The sequence below is a fragment of the Cyprinodon tularosa genome, unplaced genomic scaffold, assembly GCF_016077235.1.
Source record: "Cyprinodon tularosa strain WSP-4 unplaced genomic scaffold, ASM1607723v1 ctg359, whole genome shotgun sequence".
Lineage (NCBI taxonomy): Eukaryota > Metazoa > Chordata > Actinopteri > Cyprinodontiformes > Cyprinodontidae > Cyprinodon > Cyprinodon tularosa.
The window spans coordinates 563,317-582,723 of NW_024039073.1; the positions used below are offsets into that span (position 1 = coordinate 563,317).

General features: G+C 38.2%; 1 protein-coding gene across 5 annotated transcripts in view; it reads right to left on the reverse strand.

The window, feature by feature from the left end:
• The window catches only part of arhgef10 (Rho guanine nucleotide exchange factor (GEF) 10), a 71,424-nt gene that overhangs the window by 34,343 nt on the left and 17,674 nt on the right, over nucleotides 1-19,407 (reverse strand). For 2 of the 5 annotated variants that reach the window (XM_038295676.1, XM_038295677.1), the window contains exons 3-18: nucleotides 17,206-17,586; nucleotides 14,897-15,235; nucleotides 12,118-12,153; nucleotides 11,883-11,972; nucleotides 11,553-11,609; nucleotides 11,054-11,241; nucleotides 7,878-7,994; nucleotides 5,409-5,520; nucleotides 5,222-5,331; nucleotides 5,061-5,138; nucleotides 4,792-4,971; nucleotides 4,333-4,449; nucleotides 3,978-4,070; nucleotides 3,499-3,669; nucleotides 2,076-2,221; nucleotides 1,683-1,867 (exon numbers count right to left, since the gene is read on the reverse strand). In XM_038295676.1, the coding sequence (XP_038151604.1) occupies nucleotides 1,683-1,867; nucleotides 2,076-2,221; nucleotides 3,499-3,669; nucleotides 3,978-4,070; nucleotides 4,333-4,449; nucleotides 4,792-4,971; nucleotides 5,061-5,138; nucleotides 5,222-5,331; nucleotides 5,409-5,520; nucleotides 7,878-7,994; nucleotides 11,054-11,241; nucleotides 11,553-11,609; nucleotides 11,883-11,972; nucleotides 12,118-12,153; nucleotides 14,897-15,235; nucleotides 17,206-17,586 (2,400 nt within the window). Of the gene's footprint in view, nucleotides 1-1,682; nucleotides 1,868-2,075; nucleotides 2,222-3,498; nucleotides 3,670-3,977; nucleotides 4,071-4,332; nucleotides 4,450-4,791; nucleotides 4,972-5,060; nucleotides 5,139-5,221; nucleotides 5,332-5,408; nucleotides 5,521-7,877; nucleotides 7,995-11,053; nucleotides 11,242-11,552; nucleotides 11,610-11,882; nucleotides 11,974-12,117; nucleotides 12,154-14,896; nucleotides 15,236-17,205; nucleotides 17,587-19,407 lie in introns of all 5 variants that reach the window. The other 3 variants (XM_038295678.1, XM_038295679.1, XM_038295675.1) reach the window with 2 other exon arrangements.

Genomic DNA, 19,407 nt, shown 5'->3' on the forward strand with positions numbered 1-19,407 from the left:
TCGGGCCTGGTCGGCTCTGGGGGCTTTTCCGATACCGTTCATAGCGGCTGGATGTTGATGTTTCTTGTGCACAAACTGCAGGCACCAGAATAATAAAAGTGAAAATATTTTGTCAGCAGGTTTTGACATTTTAAGTAAATTTAGGCATTAAAGTCAAAGGGAAGTCATATTTTAATTTCAATAATTCTGACTTAAACGTGTACATAAATGTACTCTTTATCAGACCATGTTTTCACAAAAGTTACAACATTTCTATATAAAAAAAAAATCCTGTCTTAAAATCTGTTTTTTTTATTTTATGCAGGGCAGTTAGTTATACGTCAGCCTGAACACCTAAATTCGGTGAATCATATATTAACCGTCATCTGTTAATAAATTTTTTTCGGTCATAGCATCTCGATTCATATGTCGCAACTAATATACACGACGGTTGAAATAAGGATAATTTCCTTTAGCACTGAGTTCCATCCCAGTGTTCACTGAGATGGACGTCTGTGTCTTCTGTAGCCGTAGAGCTAACAGAACTGGCAGCATTGAGAGGCAAGGGCTCAAACATGTACGGCTGTAAGCCTTCTACACCAAACCAAGCTTCTGCCGCCCTGGGGTCCTCTTCCACAATATCTTCGTCCCTGCTTTCCTCCTCTAAATAAAAAATGTATGATGGTGGAGACTCATCCACGACCTCCGACACTAAACTCTCCTCCTCTTGCATGTTTCCGCTGTCCATAGCGTTCGTTGACAGTGTCGTTGCTAAGTGCTACTTGGTTCCAATGTAATTTCCCATTGGAAACCTACTAGCACTAATTTGCTAACTGTTTAGCAAGATGCTTCCGACAAACCGGCCACAACCAAACTTGCTTGTGAATCAGACGACTTTAATAAACTGTTTCAGAGAAGTGATCATAGCGATCAGCATCAGCAGTGCTGTGTCTGTCTCTCTGCCAGCTTCCAGTTCAGCTTCTCTGATTGGTTGTTTCAGCGCTGCAAGCAGAAAAAGTTCAATTTTTCCAATTCCAACATCTGCTGCTGTCAGATGCGTCATGCTCACGAGGCGCTGCTTGGCCTGCTCAGACGCATCAAGATGCGCTGCTACTGCTGCTGGAGAAGGAATGCGTGACCTTTTGATGCGCCTTGATGTGCATCAACCATAGTCTCTGCCTGTAAACCGGCTGTTTCTGCTGCTATAATTGCATTTCGTGTGAACGTAGCATCACTTACCAAATGGAACATCAAGTTAATTTTTGAGCAACAAGATTATATTAGTTTACTAATTATTTGAGCTTGATAGCTATATACATGTAGCTTGAAAACTGTGAATCATCATAGCTTAAAGAGATTGATGTTGACCTTTTAATTTACCAAAAAACACTCTTGGCATTTCTGTGATTGTAAATGTTTTTTAAAAAGCCTAATCTGTCTTGTCAGCCAAGAAAAAGTGTAGAATGCTTCTTTCAGTAAGCTAAGCAGCAGTGTGCAGGAGCAGATGAGCCAACACCACACAGTCAGAGAAAGCTCTGATTACTTCTGCACTTTCTGTGGGATGTTATCTAACTGATTTTTTTAATTAGGTCACTTATTTTTTTTATCTTTGCATGTAAAGAGCTGAAATCAGGACATGCCAGATACCAGCAAACAGAGGAAAGTTATTGGAAGACTAATAAAAGAAATCTTGTGTGTCATACTTGGCTTAGCGTTGATCACCACCTTCTCCCCAGAGTGAGGAGCAGGGTATCGGCTGTTATCGACCATTTCCTCGCTGGATCCAAACTCCAGTACTTCCACAAAACTCAAAGGTACACTCCACTTCAGGAGAAACCTCTGGTCCAGTGGAGTGTTTCCACTGCCACTCCCACTGCCATCCTGGCACCTGTTTCAATTAAAAAGGACAGACAAAACAAATGTGGGTGAAAAAATAAAGTGGAAGGAAGATTTACGTTCACTACTGCACGAAAGTGACGTCAATATGTGGGGAGAAAATTAAGCTGGAAAGAAAAGGGAGAACCCAAAGTGGTCAAATAATAGCAACTTTCAGTATTTAACAGATTTTCTTCAAAGAGGGTTGAGATCTCCCTTACCGAATATTAGGCGTGGCACACATGAGCACATCATTTAGCAGGAAGAGGCGTCGCTCTTTTGTTTTGATGATTTCACCACGTTCATTGTAAACAGTCTCCACCATGTCGTCTGAGCGAATCAGGTAGCGGCTACCATTACTTAGAAGCTAAATGGTCAGTATAAAAAGAAAGAAAAATAAGCCACAGCTTAGAAACCTTAAAAAAAAAAAATCACACACACACCCGAGTTGGTTCTGCTATATGTAGTGAGAAACATGCGTTGACTGCCATTGAGTTTCAGTTATTTTAACACTTTCTATGCCCTAACCCTAAAACTAAACCTAACCATTACCAATGCATACCTTTCCTTAACCCTAACCCAACTGTCACCTTAGCCCTAAACCTAACCGTTAGCAAAATAACTTGTAAGGACCTCACTTTACAACAACGGGTCCTCAATTTGATGGTGAAATTGGAAAAATGGTTCTCACTCTGATCGCTGGACAGGTACACACACACCCACAGATAGATTAGGATATAATAGATTTCATTACAATAGAGCAACTCCTTGTTTCCCAAATTTCCTCTGACAGCTCTATGAAAGTACTTGTTATGGATGAGGGTAAATAAAGCTACAATTCAGAGTAATTAAAGCGTAAGAGAAATAAAACTCAACAGGCCCACGCTGGATGCTCAGTAAACACGAGTTAGCAAATGAGCCAGAGTGGGTGGAAAAGACAGATAATTATAACATGGAGGTTTGTTTGGATTACGTGAAAATCCAAAGAAATCAAAGAAAGAAACAAGCTAAAATCTAAAACCCCTCCAAAAAATCAGCTGCCGAATGATGGAAATGAGGAAATTCAAAAATGTGAACCTTTTTGAGTCAGTGATTTTACCACAATACATGCTACCAGTTTACCAATTTTTGGGATGCATTCTGTGACAGAGTTTGTATTTTCAGTATCGGTAGGACAAAAAAACAAAATATAGATCTGAAAAGATACTCAAAAGTAAAATGTATTTATTTCAACACATAGAGATGTCTTCCTCAGGTTCATATAGGCTGAAAGAGCAAGACTTTCTGTAGGAACCAATGAGGCTAAACAGAGAACAATCTGGATCTGTGACCCTGAGTATCAGTCAAACATAAAAGTCACTTAAACAGGGATACAACAATTGCATAAAGCTTATAGCTTTTATTCATAAGTATAGATTTCATTTATAATCTAGCATTTTTGTATAAATATGCTTTGATATCATCATGGTATTTAAATTAATGTCTGAAGAGCTCGATATGCTGTTAGATTTTAGGATCACATTACGTTCCTGCCCTCAACTTTGGGAACGTGGAAATAGACCTTCCAAAAATTGATTATAGTTCTTAAAAAATAATAGAAACTGGTCATATTGCTGCACCTTTACCAAGCCTACAGTTACGGACCTTGTTGAGGTAGCGTTCATTCATGGCCTTTGCAATGTGACGGATTTCGCAGCGCTGGTCAGCTTCCCTTTTTCTTTCATTGAGTTTCTCTGCCAAGGTCTCCAGCTCTGTCAGGGCCATCTGCAAGGGCAGACGGTCCGCATGACCCACCGGTGTGTTCTTTAGCATGTCCTGATCAGCATAAGAGAAATCCAGCATTAACAGCACAGCAGGCTTTGTTAATTAAACCATTTTTATAGCTATATCCTTTTTTTCTGTTATATTTTTGCTGGTAAACACATAATTGAAATGAAAGCAAAACCACATCCTACATTTTGTAAAAACACACAGATATCAGAAATGGGGAACAAGGTAGAAAGAAAAAGAAACTATCTAGTCTGAGCAGTTTTAATGCTCCAAAAGAAAAAGTTATTTTTTAAAGAGCGTCAAACTCCCCCTGCTGGTGATAAACATGTATAACAAAATGTTTTGCTGATTACCTGAAGGAGCAGAATGAACTGTGGGAATCTTTGAATGGGTTTCATCATCAGGCCATAAAGAGTCATTCGGTCACTGCTGGTTTCTTGACGATGCTATAAGCACAATTGTTATCATGAGGTGAAGAACAGTAAATATAATTGTTCATTTAACAGCTAGAATATCTTTTTTTACAGGGTTCAGTAACATGAAAAGCTGGGAGAAGCTTTAAAAGTAACCAAAGTTAAAAGAAAAGCTGTAAAAGCTTCCAATCAAAACACAGCAGATGGAAATTATGGAAAAAAAAAAAAAACAAAAGTACCAAACATTAGTACGAGACCAATATAATCAGTAATTTCTGGAAGGAACACTTCAAACCTTGAGAAATTCCAGGAAACCCGGTTTAGAGGCGCAAGTCTTCCTTACGACGGCCATCGCTGTGCTGAAGTTGTTGACATACTCACTGTAAGCATCCAGCACCATGGATTTTGAAAACTGTACAGAAAACAAAGGATGAAAAAATATAAAAGATGCAGCTTGCAATTACATGAAGATGTTTTTATGGAAATCAGGTAAAAAAAAAAAGAGAATTTACATGTATATTTAGAGTTAAACACTATCTTAGTTCTCTCTATGCATGAACTTTTAAGGTAGGAATATTATAATATTTTAATATTTCAACGCTTTTATTAGATTTTTTTATTTAGACCGTTGAAAATTCTCTTTCATTTAGCTTAATAGCTTTTCATTACTTACTGCCTCAGTAAAAAACTGCTTAAAAGGGAGAGCTTTAAAGGTAAAAGCTGAGTTTGTGTATGTATCTGAATGAATTCTTACCGATGCAACAAAGACATCTCCGATCATTTCCAGGCTGTCCCACTCAGAAACACGGCTCGCAATAGCTATCTGGAACAGGAAGTGGCACTGCAGGATCTCCCGCACGCGGTAAAAGATGATCTTCAGCTTCCTGTCGCTGAGAAGCTTGGGCTCAATCTGGGAAAGGGGTTTCTCATAATGCTACAAAGCAAAAAAAAAAGTAAATAATCTGAAAAATCATATCTAGCATTTCAAATTCAGAGCGCTAAATTGTTGCTGTACTCACACACCTCCAAAATCCTTTTGAGAGCATCAAGATAATTTTTCTCACTTTCTAAAATAGAGCCCAATATGCATCTTCGCACAAGCTGTAGAGAGAAAATACTAAATCAATAGTATTTGATGCGTTTAGTTATTTTTGCAGCTTTAAGACGTCCGATTAGAGCCTCACCTGCTGCTGAGTGAGACCCTCTGGTGTTGGACAGAGAACGGGCTCCACGTTGAAGCAGTCCACTTCAATGAAGAGCTCAGACTCCCCCTCCAAGCAAGCAGACTTTCTCTCTAGAACAATGAAGCAATAACTGATTTATTAACAGAGATGATAGAGCCGTGGGGGGGAGGGTGTGGGGATGGCATACCTTGACAGAATGACTTTGTTTTGATGAAAGAGCGCCCCCTCTTCACCGCAGCTTTAGTTTTTTCAAGTCCATCTTTCGTCCCCTCCTTGGCTGCCTTCACCAGCTTTTGCATCTTGGATGAGAGTTCTACACTGTCATTTCCATCTCAATGGTAACTCTGACTTGTTTACTATCAGAGCTCTGTCTAAGTGATGTTTAGTTTACTTCATCTAAACCTAAAGCTATTAAGAGGCTGTGCTACAATATTGTAAGAGGGTTAGAGTACAGATGAAGATGTATGGGGATAAAAGGGTTAAAATGGTGGAAACTGAGACTTCAGCAAGAAAAGAAGACCTGGATTTTATTACAAAGTTACAAATTTCAATCATGAGTGTATGACAGCAGCAAACATTTCCTGCAAGAGGCTCATTCAGACTGCACTGTGCCATCGTAAAGTATTCATAACTCCAACACTGTTTTAGATTTAGTCATTTTACAAACTCAAACATTGCTGTATTTGATGGAGACTTCATGTGACAGATCTACAAGAAGTACAGAATTTTGAGGAAAAGGAAGCAAGGTTTTCCAAATTTGTTTAAAAAATAAAATAAAAATTAGTGTATATGTGTATTCAGAACCTATGAGTCGATATGCAAAATCAGTCAGATTGGATACGGAGAAACTGTTTCCAGGCCTTGTCACAGATTCTTATGGTGCAGTATAAATCCAGACCTAAGTCCAGCAAACTCATGGTCACGCTTTGTAGGCCTGTTGTCTGCTGTCCTGCTAGCAGAGGCTTCTCAAATCGTTTTTATTAATGGCTTAACTCTTCCATTATAGGCGGCTTTGTCAAGAGTGCTGCAGCTTTTCGTCTGGAATCACTGCAAAAACGATCTAGAAATAAGATTTATATAAGATAATAAAGACTAACCCTTTATTTAAGTAGGTAAATAAGATGTTTTGCCAAATGAATGAGTATTTTTACTCTTAAAATATGATAATTAGATAACATTAGCTCCGACATTGGCAGCCCACTGCTCACCAAGGGGTGGGTTAAATGCAAAGAGAGAATTTCCCCATTGTGGAATAATAAATGATTTACATTTTTTTACAACATGCACCTGAAATAAGACAATGCAGTTGTTTTTTCTTATTTTAAATGCATATTGTCTTGTTCCATTGGCAAAGTGTCTCATTTACCTCCTCATTTCAAAAACAAATGCGCATATATTAAGAAAAAGGACTTATTTACGGTTTGGATTTTTTTTTCATTGTATGCTGCTGTGCTTTACAGTTTCTATTTTCAAAAAGGCTGATAGAAAATCTGTGATAAGTTCAAAGCTTGAAATACCGTCTTGTGGTAGAAACCCTGAGATCTTTCTCGTTCACCTGTCTGCTGCTTTCCAAGGTTTCCCGTTGCCTTAAGCTCATGAATGTCTCCAAATAAAACTTTCTGGATTTCTCGCAAAAGCTTTATTTTTACCAAATTAAATGACACACCAGGGAACTATCTTCTACTGAAGTAATAGGTTAAACTGAAATACATTTTTAAGTGGCTTAGTAAAGGGGGCAGAAAATATATATTAACTAAGACTGAAACAATTAATTGGATTAATTGTGATTAATCGATTATTGAAATAAGCGTCAACTAATTTAGTATATCGATAAATCGTTAACTGGAGTATAGAGACTATTAAATCATGTCTTTGGCTGACAGAGCGACCTACTTTGAGCAGGAATTATGGCAAAATCATAATAAAAATGTATACATTTTGCATTTAAGGTGAAAAAAAAAAAATCATCCGTTAATATGCCCTATCCAGAACTCTTCATGTAGAATAGTTTTAGTTTCACTTTGTTTATTCTGCAAAAAACTTCTTTAAGGAAAATTTTTCTATCCTATCAATAATTGAGTAATCAGAAAAATAATCGACAGATTACTCGATTAGCAAAATAAACGTTAGTTCCAGCCCTAATACTTACATAAAACTGTTTCTTCATATTTTTCTAGCTTTCTTCTTTCATAACTATCTAGCACTTTGTGTTACTGTATCAAAGTCAACAACAAAATCCAGGGAAGTCTGTGGTTGTATTGAAAGTAAACGAAAAAAAGATTAAAGATGTATGAAAACTTTTGCAGGGCACTGTATGTAAGGTTTCAGTGGAAGAAAATATTGAATAAGAACTGGTGTTGCTGGTGTCTCAGTTCCCCTTCAACTAAGCTGAGCTACATGTTAGAAAACAGACCATCCTAACATTTAAAACCTCTGGAGTAAAAAAAGAAAACATCTGTAGATACATCAATTAAGCCGACGGTGAGGTAAATAAACCGAATACTAGCCCATCACCAGTACCACCACCACAGTATTACACACCATACCAGGATGAAGGTACCGAGTCAGTGGGGTTAGCCAGACTGAGAGTCAACAGGGTTGCATCTAGTTGTTTTAATCTAGCTCAGACACATGAGGGGAGCCTGAGGTCATTTACCTTCTGCTCGTGTTTCTGTTTTAACTGCTGCAGCTCTACCGTTCCCACTGTACTTGCCATTAGACCTTTCATCTTTTTCTCATAGTGTTCTTTCAAGCGTGTCAGATCTTGAGAGAGCTAAACAAAAGCAAAGCAGGTATTACTGGTCACGGTCCTGCAGCCCACGGTGTCAGGAATCTCAGTGTTTGGGCTGAAATCTACCGCTTTTCTTTGTTGTTCTTTTATTATAAATGCTAAAATATGTTACACTTCATCACAGAAATTTGGATAAATAAAATGAAAAATATATCAAAATCCCAATAGGTTACCTTGGTTTCAGGGTCAATGATATGAAAGTTGGTGGTTTTTAATTGACAGTCCTTTATTTTGCATAAATGATAAATTTTAGAAATGTATTTTTTTTAAATTACAAAATGAAACAGATAATTCAAATAATAATAAAAAAAAACTTATTGTAATTCCTGGGTTTCCGTGACCAATTTCTGATGAATTATAAATTTTTATTCTCTCTCAGAGGCGTGGATCAGTGTGAGGTTTTTACAATATGTTAACTCACAAGGTTTCTACACCTCCTCTGACATCATAATGACTTTTCAGAACCACTTCTATCAAATTTAAGGAGAACACAGACCAGCATTCACCTACTGCGTCCATTATAAATGTTGAGAAAACTCTAAATCATGTCACAGACTCTGCATCACACTAAAACACCAAACCAAAATACTGCATATTTGCACCATATATATTAATGCTCTAAACTTTCATATCAATACATTTTTGCACCATGCTTTTTTTTTAAACAAACTACACAAAATTTTTCTTTGTCTAAATCTAAGTCTTGATAATGCTACTTAGAGATGGTGTGAAAATGCAAATCCTTGAACAAAACAAAACTGAAAATACAGAAGCTGTTCGATCAGAATAAATAAAAAAAGAGGATAGAATGTATAGCTAACATTCATATCGTTTATAGCTTATTTCCATACCAATAATACATGTAGTTATGAGGCTTTGTTGAAGCATTAAATAAGTAATAGTGACACCTAGTGTTTTAAATAGGAACTACATAAAAAAAAGTTAGCCGCAAAATAGTTTGTCAAACATCACATAATCTTCAGAAGTTTATATGTATCTAAATGTATAAAACGAGTAGAAACATATGAAACAATGGACCTGAAAAGAACCATCCCACACATCGGCATACTATTACGCACCCTGACTAAATTGCTCCCCTACCAGGAGAAATCCACAACAAGAAACTCTTTTTAAGAAAACCCAAAGACTCCAATCAGCCGTACTTCTAAAGGGACATCTTTGGAAAAAAAAAAAAAACTCAAACTCAATTTTGGAGCACTGGCTATGTGAAAGACGCTTTTCATACTGCAGGCAGGTTCTCTGTAAGGTTCACTTTAACTTAAGAATTTAAGGTACACCATTGAATACCTCAAATACCACTAGCACATATCCAGACCTCATTCATCATTTTTGGGATTCATATGCAAATGTAGGTCGAGATAATAAGACAACAAATACAACATAAAAGTGAATTATTATGTCGAGCTCACGTAGCAAGGCTGGATACGTAGTCATAATATTTAAAAAAGATTTTAAGCCTATAATGTAAAACATTGGGTTCCCACGCACACAAATCAGGTGAAATTTCAAATATTTTCCACAAATTGTTCAAATTTATTTAAAATAGAAAATTTGGAAATTGGCACTGAAAGCATATAAAAGACAAAGTAATGCCTAATGTATCAAAATTTATGCAAATAAGTGATCTAATTTAACTTTACGGAATGCATGTTTTTTTTATTTCATTTGTCAGAAAGTTCAATGACGACTTGAATTAAAAAAAAGTGAAACTTCTGCCAATTTTTTTATCTTGGCTAAAAAGGGTTAAATATGGAACCTGAAAGGAAAGCAAGAGGAAAGGAAAGGATGTAGGACTAAAGGAACGAACGTTGGGAAGAATACATTGGAGTGAGGAAGCAAGGAATGAAGGAAGGAGGGAATGTTAGGAAGAATACATTGGAGGGAGGAAGCAAGGAAAGAAGGCAGGAATGTTGGGGAGAATACATTGAAGGAAGGAAGCAAGGAAAGAAGGCCGGAACGTTGGGAAGAATACATCGGAGGGAGGAAGCAAGAAAGGAAGGAAGGAACGTTGGGGAGAATACGTTGGAGGAAGGAAGCAAGGAAGGAACGAACGTTGGGAAGAATACATTGGAGGAAGGAAGCAAGGAAAGAAGGCCGGAACGTTGGGAAGAATACATCGGAGGGAGGAAGCAAGAAAGGAAGGAAGGAACGTTGGGGAGAATACGTTGGAGGAAGGAAGCAAGGAAGGAACGAACGTTGGGGAGAATACATTGGAGGAAGGAAGCAAGAAAGGAAGGAAGGAGTGTGAGTGAGATGGGACACAACATAGGACCACTAAAGAATGGGATGAAAGATGGGACACAAGGAAGAAGAGGGAGGTAAGGAAGAAGAAAAGAAAACAACTCCAGAGTCTCAAGGGAGGAAGGAAGGGAAAGAAGATACATTAAAAGACAGACAGTAACAAAGAATACAAGAAGGGAGGGGCGTAATAAAGAGCAGACAATGCAGGAAGGACAAAGGGCATGAAAACAAGTCAGGAAAGGGAGAAGAGAGAAGAGACAGGAAGGAAGGAAGGAAGGAAGGAAGGAAGGAAGGAAGGAAGGAAGGAAGGAAGGAAGGAAGGAAGGAAGGAAGGAAGGAAGGAAGGAAGGAAGGAAGGAAGGAAGGAAGGAAGGAAGGATACAGTGTTGGAACAAAAAAGCAAAAATGGAGAAGTTTTGCCAGATTGTTATTTTCCTGGCTGACCACAAGGGTGCAGCAACAAGTGGGGAGAGGGACTATGGCATGATAAGCATCATACAGCAGAAGAAACTTCAATTCCTGGAGAATTGAAACATACATATATATTAAGATAAGCATCCATTGATCAGACGGCTGAATTTGATAAATAGATTGATGAACCCAAATCTACCCATAAATCAAATTTTTTCTACACATTTTCGCACACATAATTAAAACATATTTATTATTCCTTCATTTAAAGGGGAAAGAGGATAGAGGCACTGATTGATTCATTAAGGCAGGTTTTGTTTATGGTCATGAAGCAATGTTGGAAGCAACAGGACGACAGGAATACTCACATGGATTTTCCTCTGCGGTGGCTTTCCCCTCATGAAGGCATGGGGGAGGCCATTTTCAGGGTGACCCTCCCCATCGCTGGCTTCGTCGTAGCTTTCAAACTCGCTCGAGCTCCAGCCATTATCGAGGGAGCTGCTGCAGCCGCCCTCCTCGCCCAGCTCCACATCATCATAAATCATCTCATCTGGATCTGAATCACAGAGAACGAATTAAAGAAACTTTATCTACTATAAAAAAAACTTCTACCAAACCACATCTTGAGTTTTAAAACTAATTAACCTTTAATTTATTCAAGTATAAATCTGAATTTGATCAAACTGTATTTCATAAAAAATTCTCTTTATCGTTATTAAATGTTTCAACAAAAAAAAAAAAAAAAAAAGACAAGAGAAAATCTCCTATATATGAAATCAGTGGAAGAAACGAAAGAAACTGTGCTGCCTCCTGCCATATTGAAGATAGGAGGCTTCATGCTGAACTTCAAAAAGGTAAAGCACAAACCTGTGTTAGAGTCTGAGTTCTCTCTGGGGACATCATCATAGATCACCTCATCTGGGTCTGAAGAACATGTCAAAACATCACAAAAAATAAACATTCGAAGAATGCCAGTAAGACGATCAGACTATTCATGGCACATTCACAGCAGAATGGAAGAAACATTGAATAGAAAGGCATGCAGAAGGGACTGCTTCCTCAAAAAAAAAGGGAAGGAATCGCCTATTGTGTAAAAAGCAAAGTGGAAAAAAGAAAGGATATATTCAAAGGCATGTCTGGTAGTGTCAAAACTAATTAAAAAAATTTATGTTTTTATCCCAACCAGATCTTACTTACTTTCCATCCAAGCGGTGTTGGCAGGATCTGATGCCCATTTAGCCAGAGCATCTTCCTCTGCAATAGGTGGATACTCTTCACTGAAAACACGTGAAAAAATAATCAAATACTCTTTTAGAATTCCTTTTTTTTTTGCAGTTACAACAAAATAGCAGAAAGCACTTCTTCTAATTAATTAATATCTTAGAATAATTTAGAGTATATGTATTTGGATGAGCAAATATGTTGACCTACCTGTCAGCAGAGGTGTTGCTAGTTCCCACCACTGTCACTGAGACACAACAGAAAGAAATGTTATCCAAAACAGGAGACTGACTTAGGAGCAAAACAACAGTTCATAAGAACTGTTCAAAATGGCTTCCCATAAATTCTCTAGATCAGGGGTCTTGAACGTTTTCCAAGCCAAGGACCCCCAAACTGATGGCAAGATGGAACGGGGACCCCCTAATTATATATATTGTATGAAATTATGATACATCAAACTGGTCCTATTGTCACTCTATTACATATGGTGTAATGTAAGGAAAGTAATTTTCCCTGTGATTATAAAAGTATTTCTGATTCTGATTCCTGGTTGATGGGACAGGTGTTTTGAATGAAACGGTGCCCAGCTTGAAGAAGCTCCTGTGTGTCGCTGAATGTGTGCATTGATGATTGAAAGACATCTTCTGCCTCCATTTATCTGTTTACTACACTGTGTTGAATTCATGTTAATGTGGATTTAAAGACATTTCAACTAGTGGAAAAAAATTGCAGGGGGGAATGTAAAAAAAAAAAGAAAAAGTTTAATCAACCAAAACTTTTGCGACCCCCACGCAGTACCTCTGTGAACCCCCTAGGGGTCACAGACCCCCTGTTGAAGACCTCCGCTCTAGATTGTATAACTGTAGCAGGAAATGAAGGTCATCAGAATATCTATTTTCAGGACAACATATAGACCAAAATAGTACATTTATATTCACATTTTTTATCACATTGTTTTAGAAAAGAATCAATCTTTTGACTTTTTCTGTTTAACCACATTATGAGAAAATTAGACGCATACATGACATTATACCTTCCAGTGGAACCTAGGGGTTAGACTGGGAATTCAAGTCAAAGAAGAAAGCACGGCTCAGCTTTCAGCAGGAATAACTTCCTCAACTTGAAGCCCCCCATAAGCTGATTTAACTTGAGTTACTTTATAAAGAAAGGGCAAAACAAGCCATGTCCATAATAGGAAAGATCGACAGAGACACACTGTAAGCATGTCACCCTGTTAACCCCAAAATACATATAATTACTATTATATTCTAGATCATATAATAAAATTTACTATATATTTATTTATACAAATTAATTTTATTTACACTTATAATAAGAATAATACTCAGGAATCCTAGTTTGTAGGTGTGGATGCATGGAGGGTTTATTATGTTTATGTTGATCTTTACACTACATAAAATGAATATTATACGAGGATGTATGCGTATGTGTTGTTATACGTCAAAAACATAATAAAAATATCCAAGATAAAAAATGTTTTCATTTTTAAACTTTTTTTTTATGGTGATTTTTTTTATGTAAAGGTATATTTAATATTTGATTTGTGTATTAGATAAATAAAAAAGAAAAAACATTCCATCCAGTTATTTAACGATAAATTGATGTAAACTAAAAAACAAATGGATGTCAAACATTTCTGATATGTTTTTTGAAAAATATGTGAAAAATCATCCTGCTTTCTATATTCTATAATACTTTGCATTGGTCAAGGACTCAGCTGTGAAACTACTCCTCAGGGTGGCACTGGTTGCCTGCATCTCCTAGATGCGTCTCTGCATAATCATCAGCCCTGAATCAGATCATCAAGTCATCCACAGTAGATAATGATTTAATTCAAGAGGTAATTCAGCCTTTTTTCCAATAGTTGCACACAGAACCTCCTTGGCTGCAGTTTGAGAACCAGATTAAACCCTATACAGGCCTAGATATCTCAGATGAATTGCAATCAGTGAAACCCTTAAATTTTTAACAGCAGTGAATACTTTGTCCACATTGGTGCCTAAATGTTTAGACAAACTCATGGTGATTTGTATTATCCAATCAGAACAGCTTCGACCTACGGAAGAGGATTAGGGCCACTGAAAAAAAAAAAAAAGTAAACTGATTTTTAAATTTTATTTCAGTTTAACATGGGAAAAAAGTCAGAATTCTGACTTTTTTCTCAGAATTCTGACTTTAATCTCAGAATTCTGACAATAAAAAAAGTCAGAATTCTGAGAAAAAAAAAGTCAGAATTCTGACTTTAATCTCAGAATTCTGAGAAAAAAGTCAGAATTCTGACATTAAAGTCAGAATTATGACTTTTTCCCCATACTATACTGAAATAAAATTAAAAAAATCAGTTAACTTTTTTTTTTTTTTCAGAGGCATTAATCCTCTTCCGTATCAACCTATATTTAGTCCTTAGACAAAACTAAGAAAAAAAAAAAAAAACATCTGCCACCAGGGGTCACTGATTGCTCCCTACATGACATCATTTTGACATCATGTAGTCCAGTATCTCCTTAATTCCATCTAAGCATGATCTTGTTTTCCTCATTCACTGTCTTAAAGTCCTCACAGGGCCATAATGCAGCTGTGATTATTATGGGCGAAAAACTCATTAGTCAGAAGGGAAACATAACTGCTAAACCTTTTTAGGATCTACCTAATGAAAGTTATTCCCTACAATAAAACTGAGTATTTCAACAAAATGTGAGTTTGAAAAGAGACTAATGGTGCCTGTAGACGGCTGTGCCTGCTTAGACAGCAGGATTTTAGGGAAAACGGAAAATCCTCACAGCCAGCAAAGATCTAAAGGGAGGTCTAAATTTAGTCTCCACTTCCTCGTGGAAGGCTTTAGGAAAAACAAGAGAAGAGAAGAGGGGGGCTGCTGTGTGTCGAGGCTTCACACACATACTCAGACCCAAATAAATCACAGCTATCAAGGGAATAACTTTTATGACTCCTGGTTACAGACTCTACTTTACCATCTTCATCCATGGAGAGATGTCGAATGATGACAGGTGTGGTATAGGCAGGTGTGATGAGAGGAACACCAGAGGGGGTGGCATAGCCACAGGGCACAGGCACGGAGTATCCTGAAGTAATGCTGGAGGAGCTGGTGAGGATATCCCTGCCCTCTTCCTCTTGTAGTTTTGACTCAGTTAGTGAGGAAGTGGAAGAGGAGGGTCCCTGTTGCTGCTCTAGCTGCTGCATGGGACTGATATCAATTACTGAGTAAGGGTTGACTTTAGTCCGAGAGGAAGTCCTGGGCAAAGCCGGTGAAGGTTGTGGGGCATCCAGGGAGGCATCTTTTCTTTCAGCGTCTACAGAGAAACAAAGGATACAGCTTTTATATACAATGGATGCAGCTGCATGAATCCAAATACAGCACAATAAGTTATATCAAAAATAAAAGTTTACCAAGTTGCCCCATGTTTAAACTAATTTATTATAATGATTTTAAAACAACAGGCTAACACTGTGTTAGTTAAATTGGTACCAAATAACAGTTCAAGGAGTGGAGGGGCAGGGTAGGGCGCTATGGTGCACACACGGTTATTCAAAACTTTGGTGCAGTTTGTGGCCCTACTACCTTGCAGCAAGAAGGTTCCGGGTTTGATTCCTGGCCCGGCGTCTTTACTTCGGCTTCCTCCCACAGTCCAAAAAAATGACTGTTAGGTTAATTGGCATCTTTAAATTGTCCTTAGATGTGTGTGTGTGTGTCTTTGTGTGTCTCAGTGTTGCCCTGCAACAGATGCCATGCCTTTCAGACGGCCTGTCCAGGGTGTACCCTGTCTCTCACCCATAGACTGCCAGAGATAGGTACCAGCCCCACCGCAACCCTGACCGGATAAGTGGGAGAACATGGATGGACCCGAGTCTTTTCTTACCTACATTTCCATAAAAAAAGTTTCACTTTACCTTTAATTAAGGCACCCTTAACCTGTGATTAAGAGAGCTCTATATTCTCCAGGACTTCTGAAGACTGTTGCAAAAACGTCACCGACATATTTGGTAAACCTCAATTCAGTGGAAAGGCAAACATAACCTTACTCTGCCCTCCATCCTCACCAGTTTTTCCCCTGCTGCTTTCCTTTCTAGCCTACTGCAATGAAACAATTTTACGAATCACATTCAAACCAAATATCTCCACACAATCCTTAAAATTCTAAAGATAAAACATCTTAAAAGAGTTATTTTTTAAGCCAGTCTTTGGGTTAACTACGACAGGTTTCCTCTTACAGTAAGTGACATTTAAATGAAGAACACATATAACCAAAAAAAATAAAAAATTCAATGTAACCTTAAAAGGGCGAGTAATATCGGCTCAGGTTGTTATTATCAAAAGGTTATTTATTTGACAAACACATATTGTAATTTATTAAATATAAATATATGTCATACAATTATAATCAACTCCTTTCAAGCATATTCTGGTCAATTTTACAGGTTAAAAGGAGCTAAAGCAATTTAAGAGGGAGCCTAAAATATGGAAATTAGAGCAAAAACACTGTTTTAGGATAAACAAATAACATCAGTCCATCCATCCATCCATCTTCCAGACTAAGCAGGGTCATGAGGCATCCTGGTGCCTATCTCCAGCTGTCTATAGGCGGGGAACGCGCTGGGAAGGTCGCCAGTCAATCGCAGGGCAACACAGAGACAAACAAACATTCACACACACTCACACCTAAGAATTTAGAGAAGCCAACTAACCTAAACAGTCATAGCTTTGGACTGTGGGAGGAAGCCGGAGTACCTAGAGAGAACCCAAGCATGCTCAGGGAGAACATGCAGAAAGACGCCAGGCAGGGAATCGAACCCAAAACCTTCTTGCTGCATGGCCGAAGTGCTACCCACTGCGCCACTGTATAAATATATAAGTGTATAAATATATAAACTCTATTAACTGTATAAATATATATGTGTATATGTATAAATAAAAATGAGTATTAATTTAGAAATTAAAACAGAATGAATTGGAGAAAAAAGACTAGGATTAATTTCAGTTGTAAACTATGGGAGAAGTGGACAGCCTTTCTTTAAGTCCAGAGCTATAGGTCTGGACACTGTAAACAGGGAGAACCAAAAGAATGTGGGGAATTTAAGATGACTGCCAAGAAGGAAAAGCAATGTATTGTACTTAGAGTGTCATTCACAATTAGCTGTTTTTCTGAGCACAGATTGCATAGAGACAGGCCCTAATTTATTAAAAAATAGGTTAAAATGAGTGGAGGGAGCTTCAAAATGAAAAAAAAGGAAATGTTAGAAGTAAACTCTCCGGTTTACAAACCCGCGCTTCTGGGATCTGTCTGTACACCATAACCAACAGGAGGGGGTGGAGACGGCAGTGGTGGTAAATCTTCCTCCTTGTCATTAGTTCCCTCAGCAGCAGATGTCTCTTTAGCTTCTGTTGTTTCTCTGCCTGCTGAGGAAAATTCGCTTATGGCAGCCGTAGTGTCCAGGGATGAAGGTTCTGAATGGGAGATTGGCGGTGGAGGCTCCGGGATGCAGTGAGAGTCCTCGGGATGAATGGTCAAAGAGTCCACCGGGCTCGGATCCTCAGTGGGAAGGATTGGAGGTGCTGGAGGAGCCTCAGGGATGTCATCTCCACTGTCAAAGTCAAAAGCTTCTCCTTCATCTTCATCATTGAAGGCATCATCATCTGCTAGCACTATAAGCAGAAGAGCAACAGATTTAGATGTAAAGAAAACAACTTTTTCAGTTATCAGTAATGCATTTAAAACTTTAAAGTACTATGATACCAATGTGACATACTAAGAATTTTGAAGAAGTCTGGTCACATTCAGAATTCAAACTTCTAAAAGTACTTTAAATATGAAATTATTACATACTGTTCAATAAATGATAAGTGCTTTTAATTGTGAGTAATTTCATTAGAATGCGCTTTACTGGAGGTAAAGGTTGGAAATGAATACTACTGCCTACTACCAGTTTGTGACGTCACGGTGCGGTATCTGCTGTTGATCAAGTCCCAGTGCTGTATCTGGTGTTTGTCACAACGCGCTATTATCCATGATGGCCACGATGAGTGCACCAGGAGAACTAGAGAGTAACGGAATAATCACGTGTTTTTTCTCTGGCCGGAAGTTCGACGGCAAATCCTCACTCTTCAATTTCTCTAAAAATCAACCCTTCCGTGGAGGATCATGAATCGGAAAGGTGAAAAAACTTTTTTTTTTTTTTCACTTTTACCCGATGTATTCCAACATCCAACTGCCATGCACGTGGGCATTGTCAGTTTAACTATAGCTATTGTTGTTGATTACTAGACTGGTAAACCAGACTAAATGGGAGATGAGTAATTTAGTCTGGCCCTGATGAATGAAACATCAGAAGATTGTTGATGAAAACAACCAGTTGTTTTTCAAACCCCAGGTCTAATCTTTCCAAAACGGATTCCAAAAATGAGTCAAAAATCGCCATCAAAGCCAGCGGTCCTCCACATATGACTATGCCGGGAGAGGGCCACTGCAGACTGAAATGGACCATATAGCGACGCTTTAAAGTATAATATTCTCGCCTCAAATTATCTTAAAACGTACTTTTATTGAACAACGGCAACAGAAAGAGAACTTTTAACTTTCAATGGAGCGCTCCATTGAAAGCTGCTGCTGCCGCAGCGCATGCTACTATGTCGTCAACTTTGTCGTTATGCCCTCAAAACCCCACCCCCTCTGCAATCCAGACATTCGAAACATCTCTGCATTGTGATTGGCCCGCCAGTTCTAGGGCCTGGGGCATTGATCGATGCTAGACCAACTCGCAGGCAAAAATGATTTTGCCCGCTGGCAGGTGGGGCTAGTTTACTAGGCTAGTTGATTGCAGATGTGTCTAGTATCTCCCATTGATTTTGCTTGTAAAGCGGGGAGAATGACGCTAGGTTTACCGCACCGTGATGTCACTGCCGGAACATGTCAGGAGTGAGGTGTTACAATATTTGGGCAAAAAATTGGCCGCTTCCAGACTCAGTAATCGAGACGAAAATTATTGTTTTTATTTTTTTACTGATTACCGCTTAATTAATTAAATCGCCGCAAATGTATTAGTTTTAGGTATGAATAATGATCTATTGATAATTCCTTGCTGACCCGACTTTTCCTTTGAGAAGCTTTAATATTTGGGCTGTTTACAAAGAGATAACTCAGGATTCTTAGCAGCAGCACAAAGGTGGCCCCGGCTGCAGACGGCTGAAGCAGTCATAGGTAAACATTCAATCCCCCCCACCCCCACAGAGACACAGGTGCAAAAACCAAACAACAGATGCCAAGAGAGTTACCACAATTCAAAAATGCTGCTGTAAGTTTCTAAAATGTTTAACTTGAAACATTTTACCAGAACAGATCATGAGCTACTTTACTCATCACACAGTTTTTCAGTAAAAAATACAAGATATAGACTAAAGGCCTTAAAGGCGTCACATTCACTGACTTGGCAGCAGACAGGAAGGAAACATTAAATATTTCCACTCTGC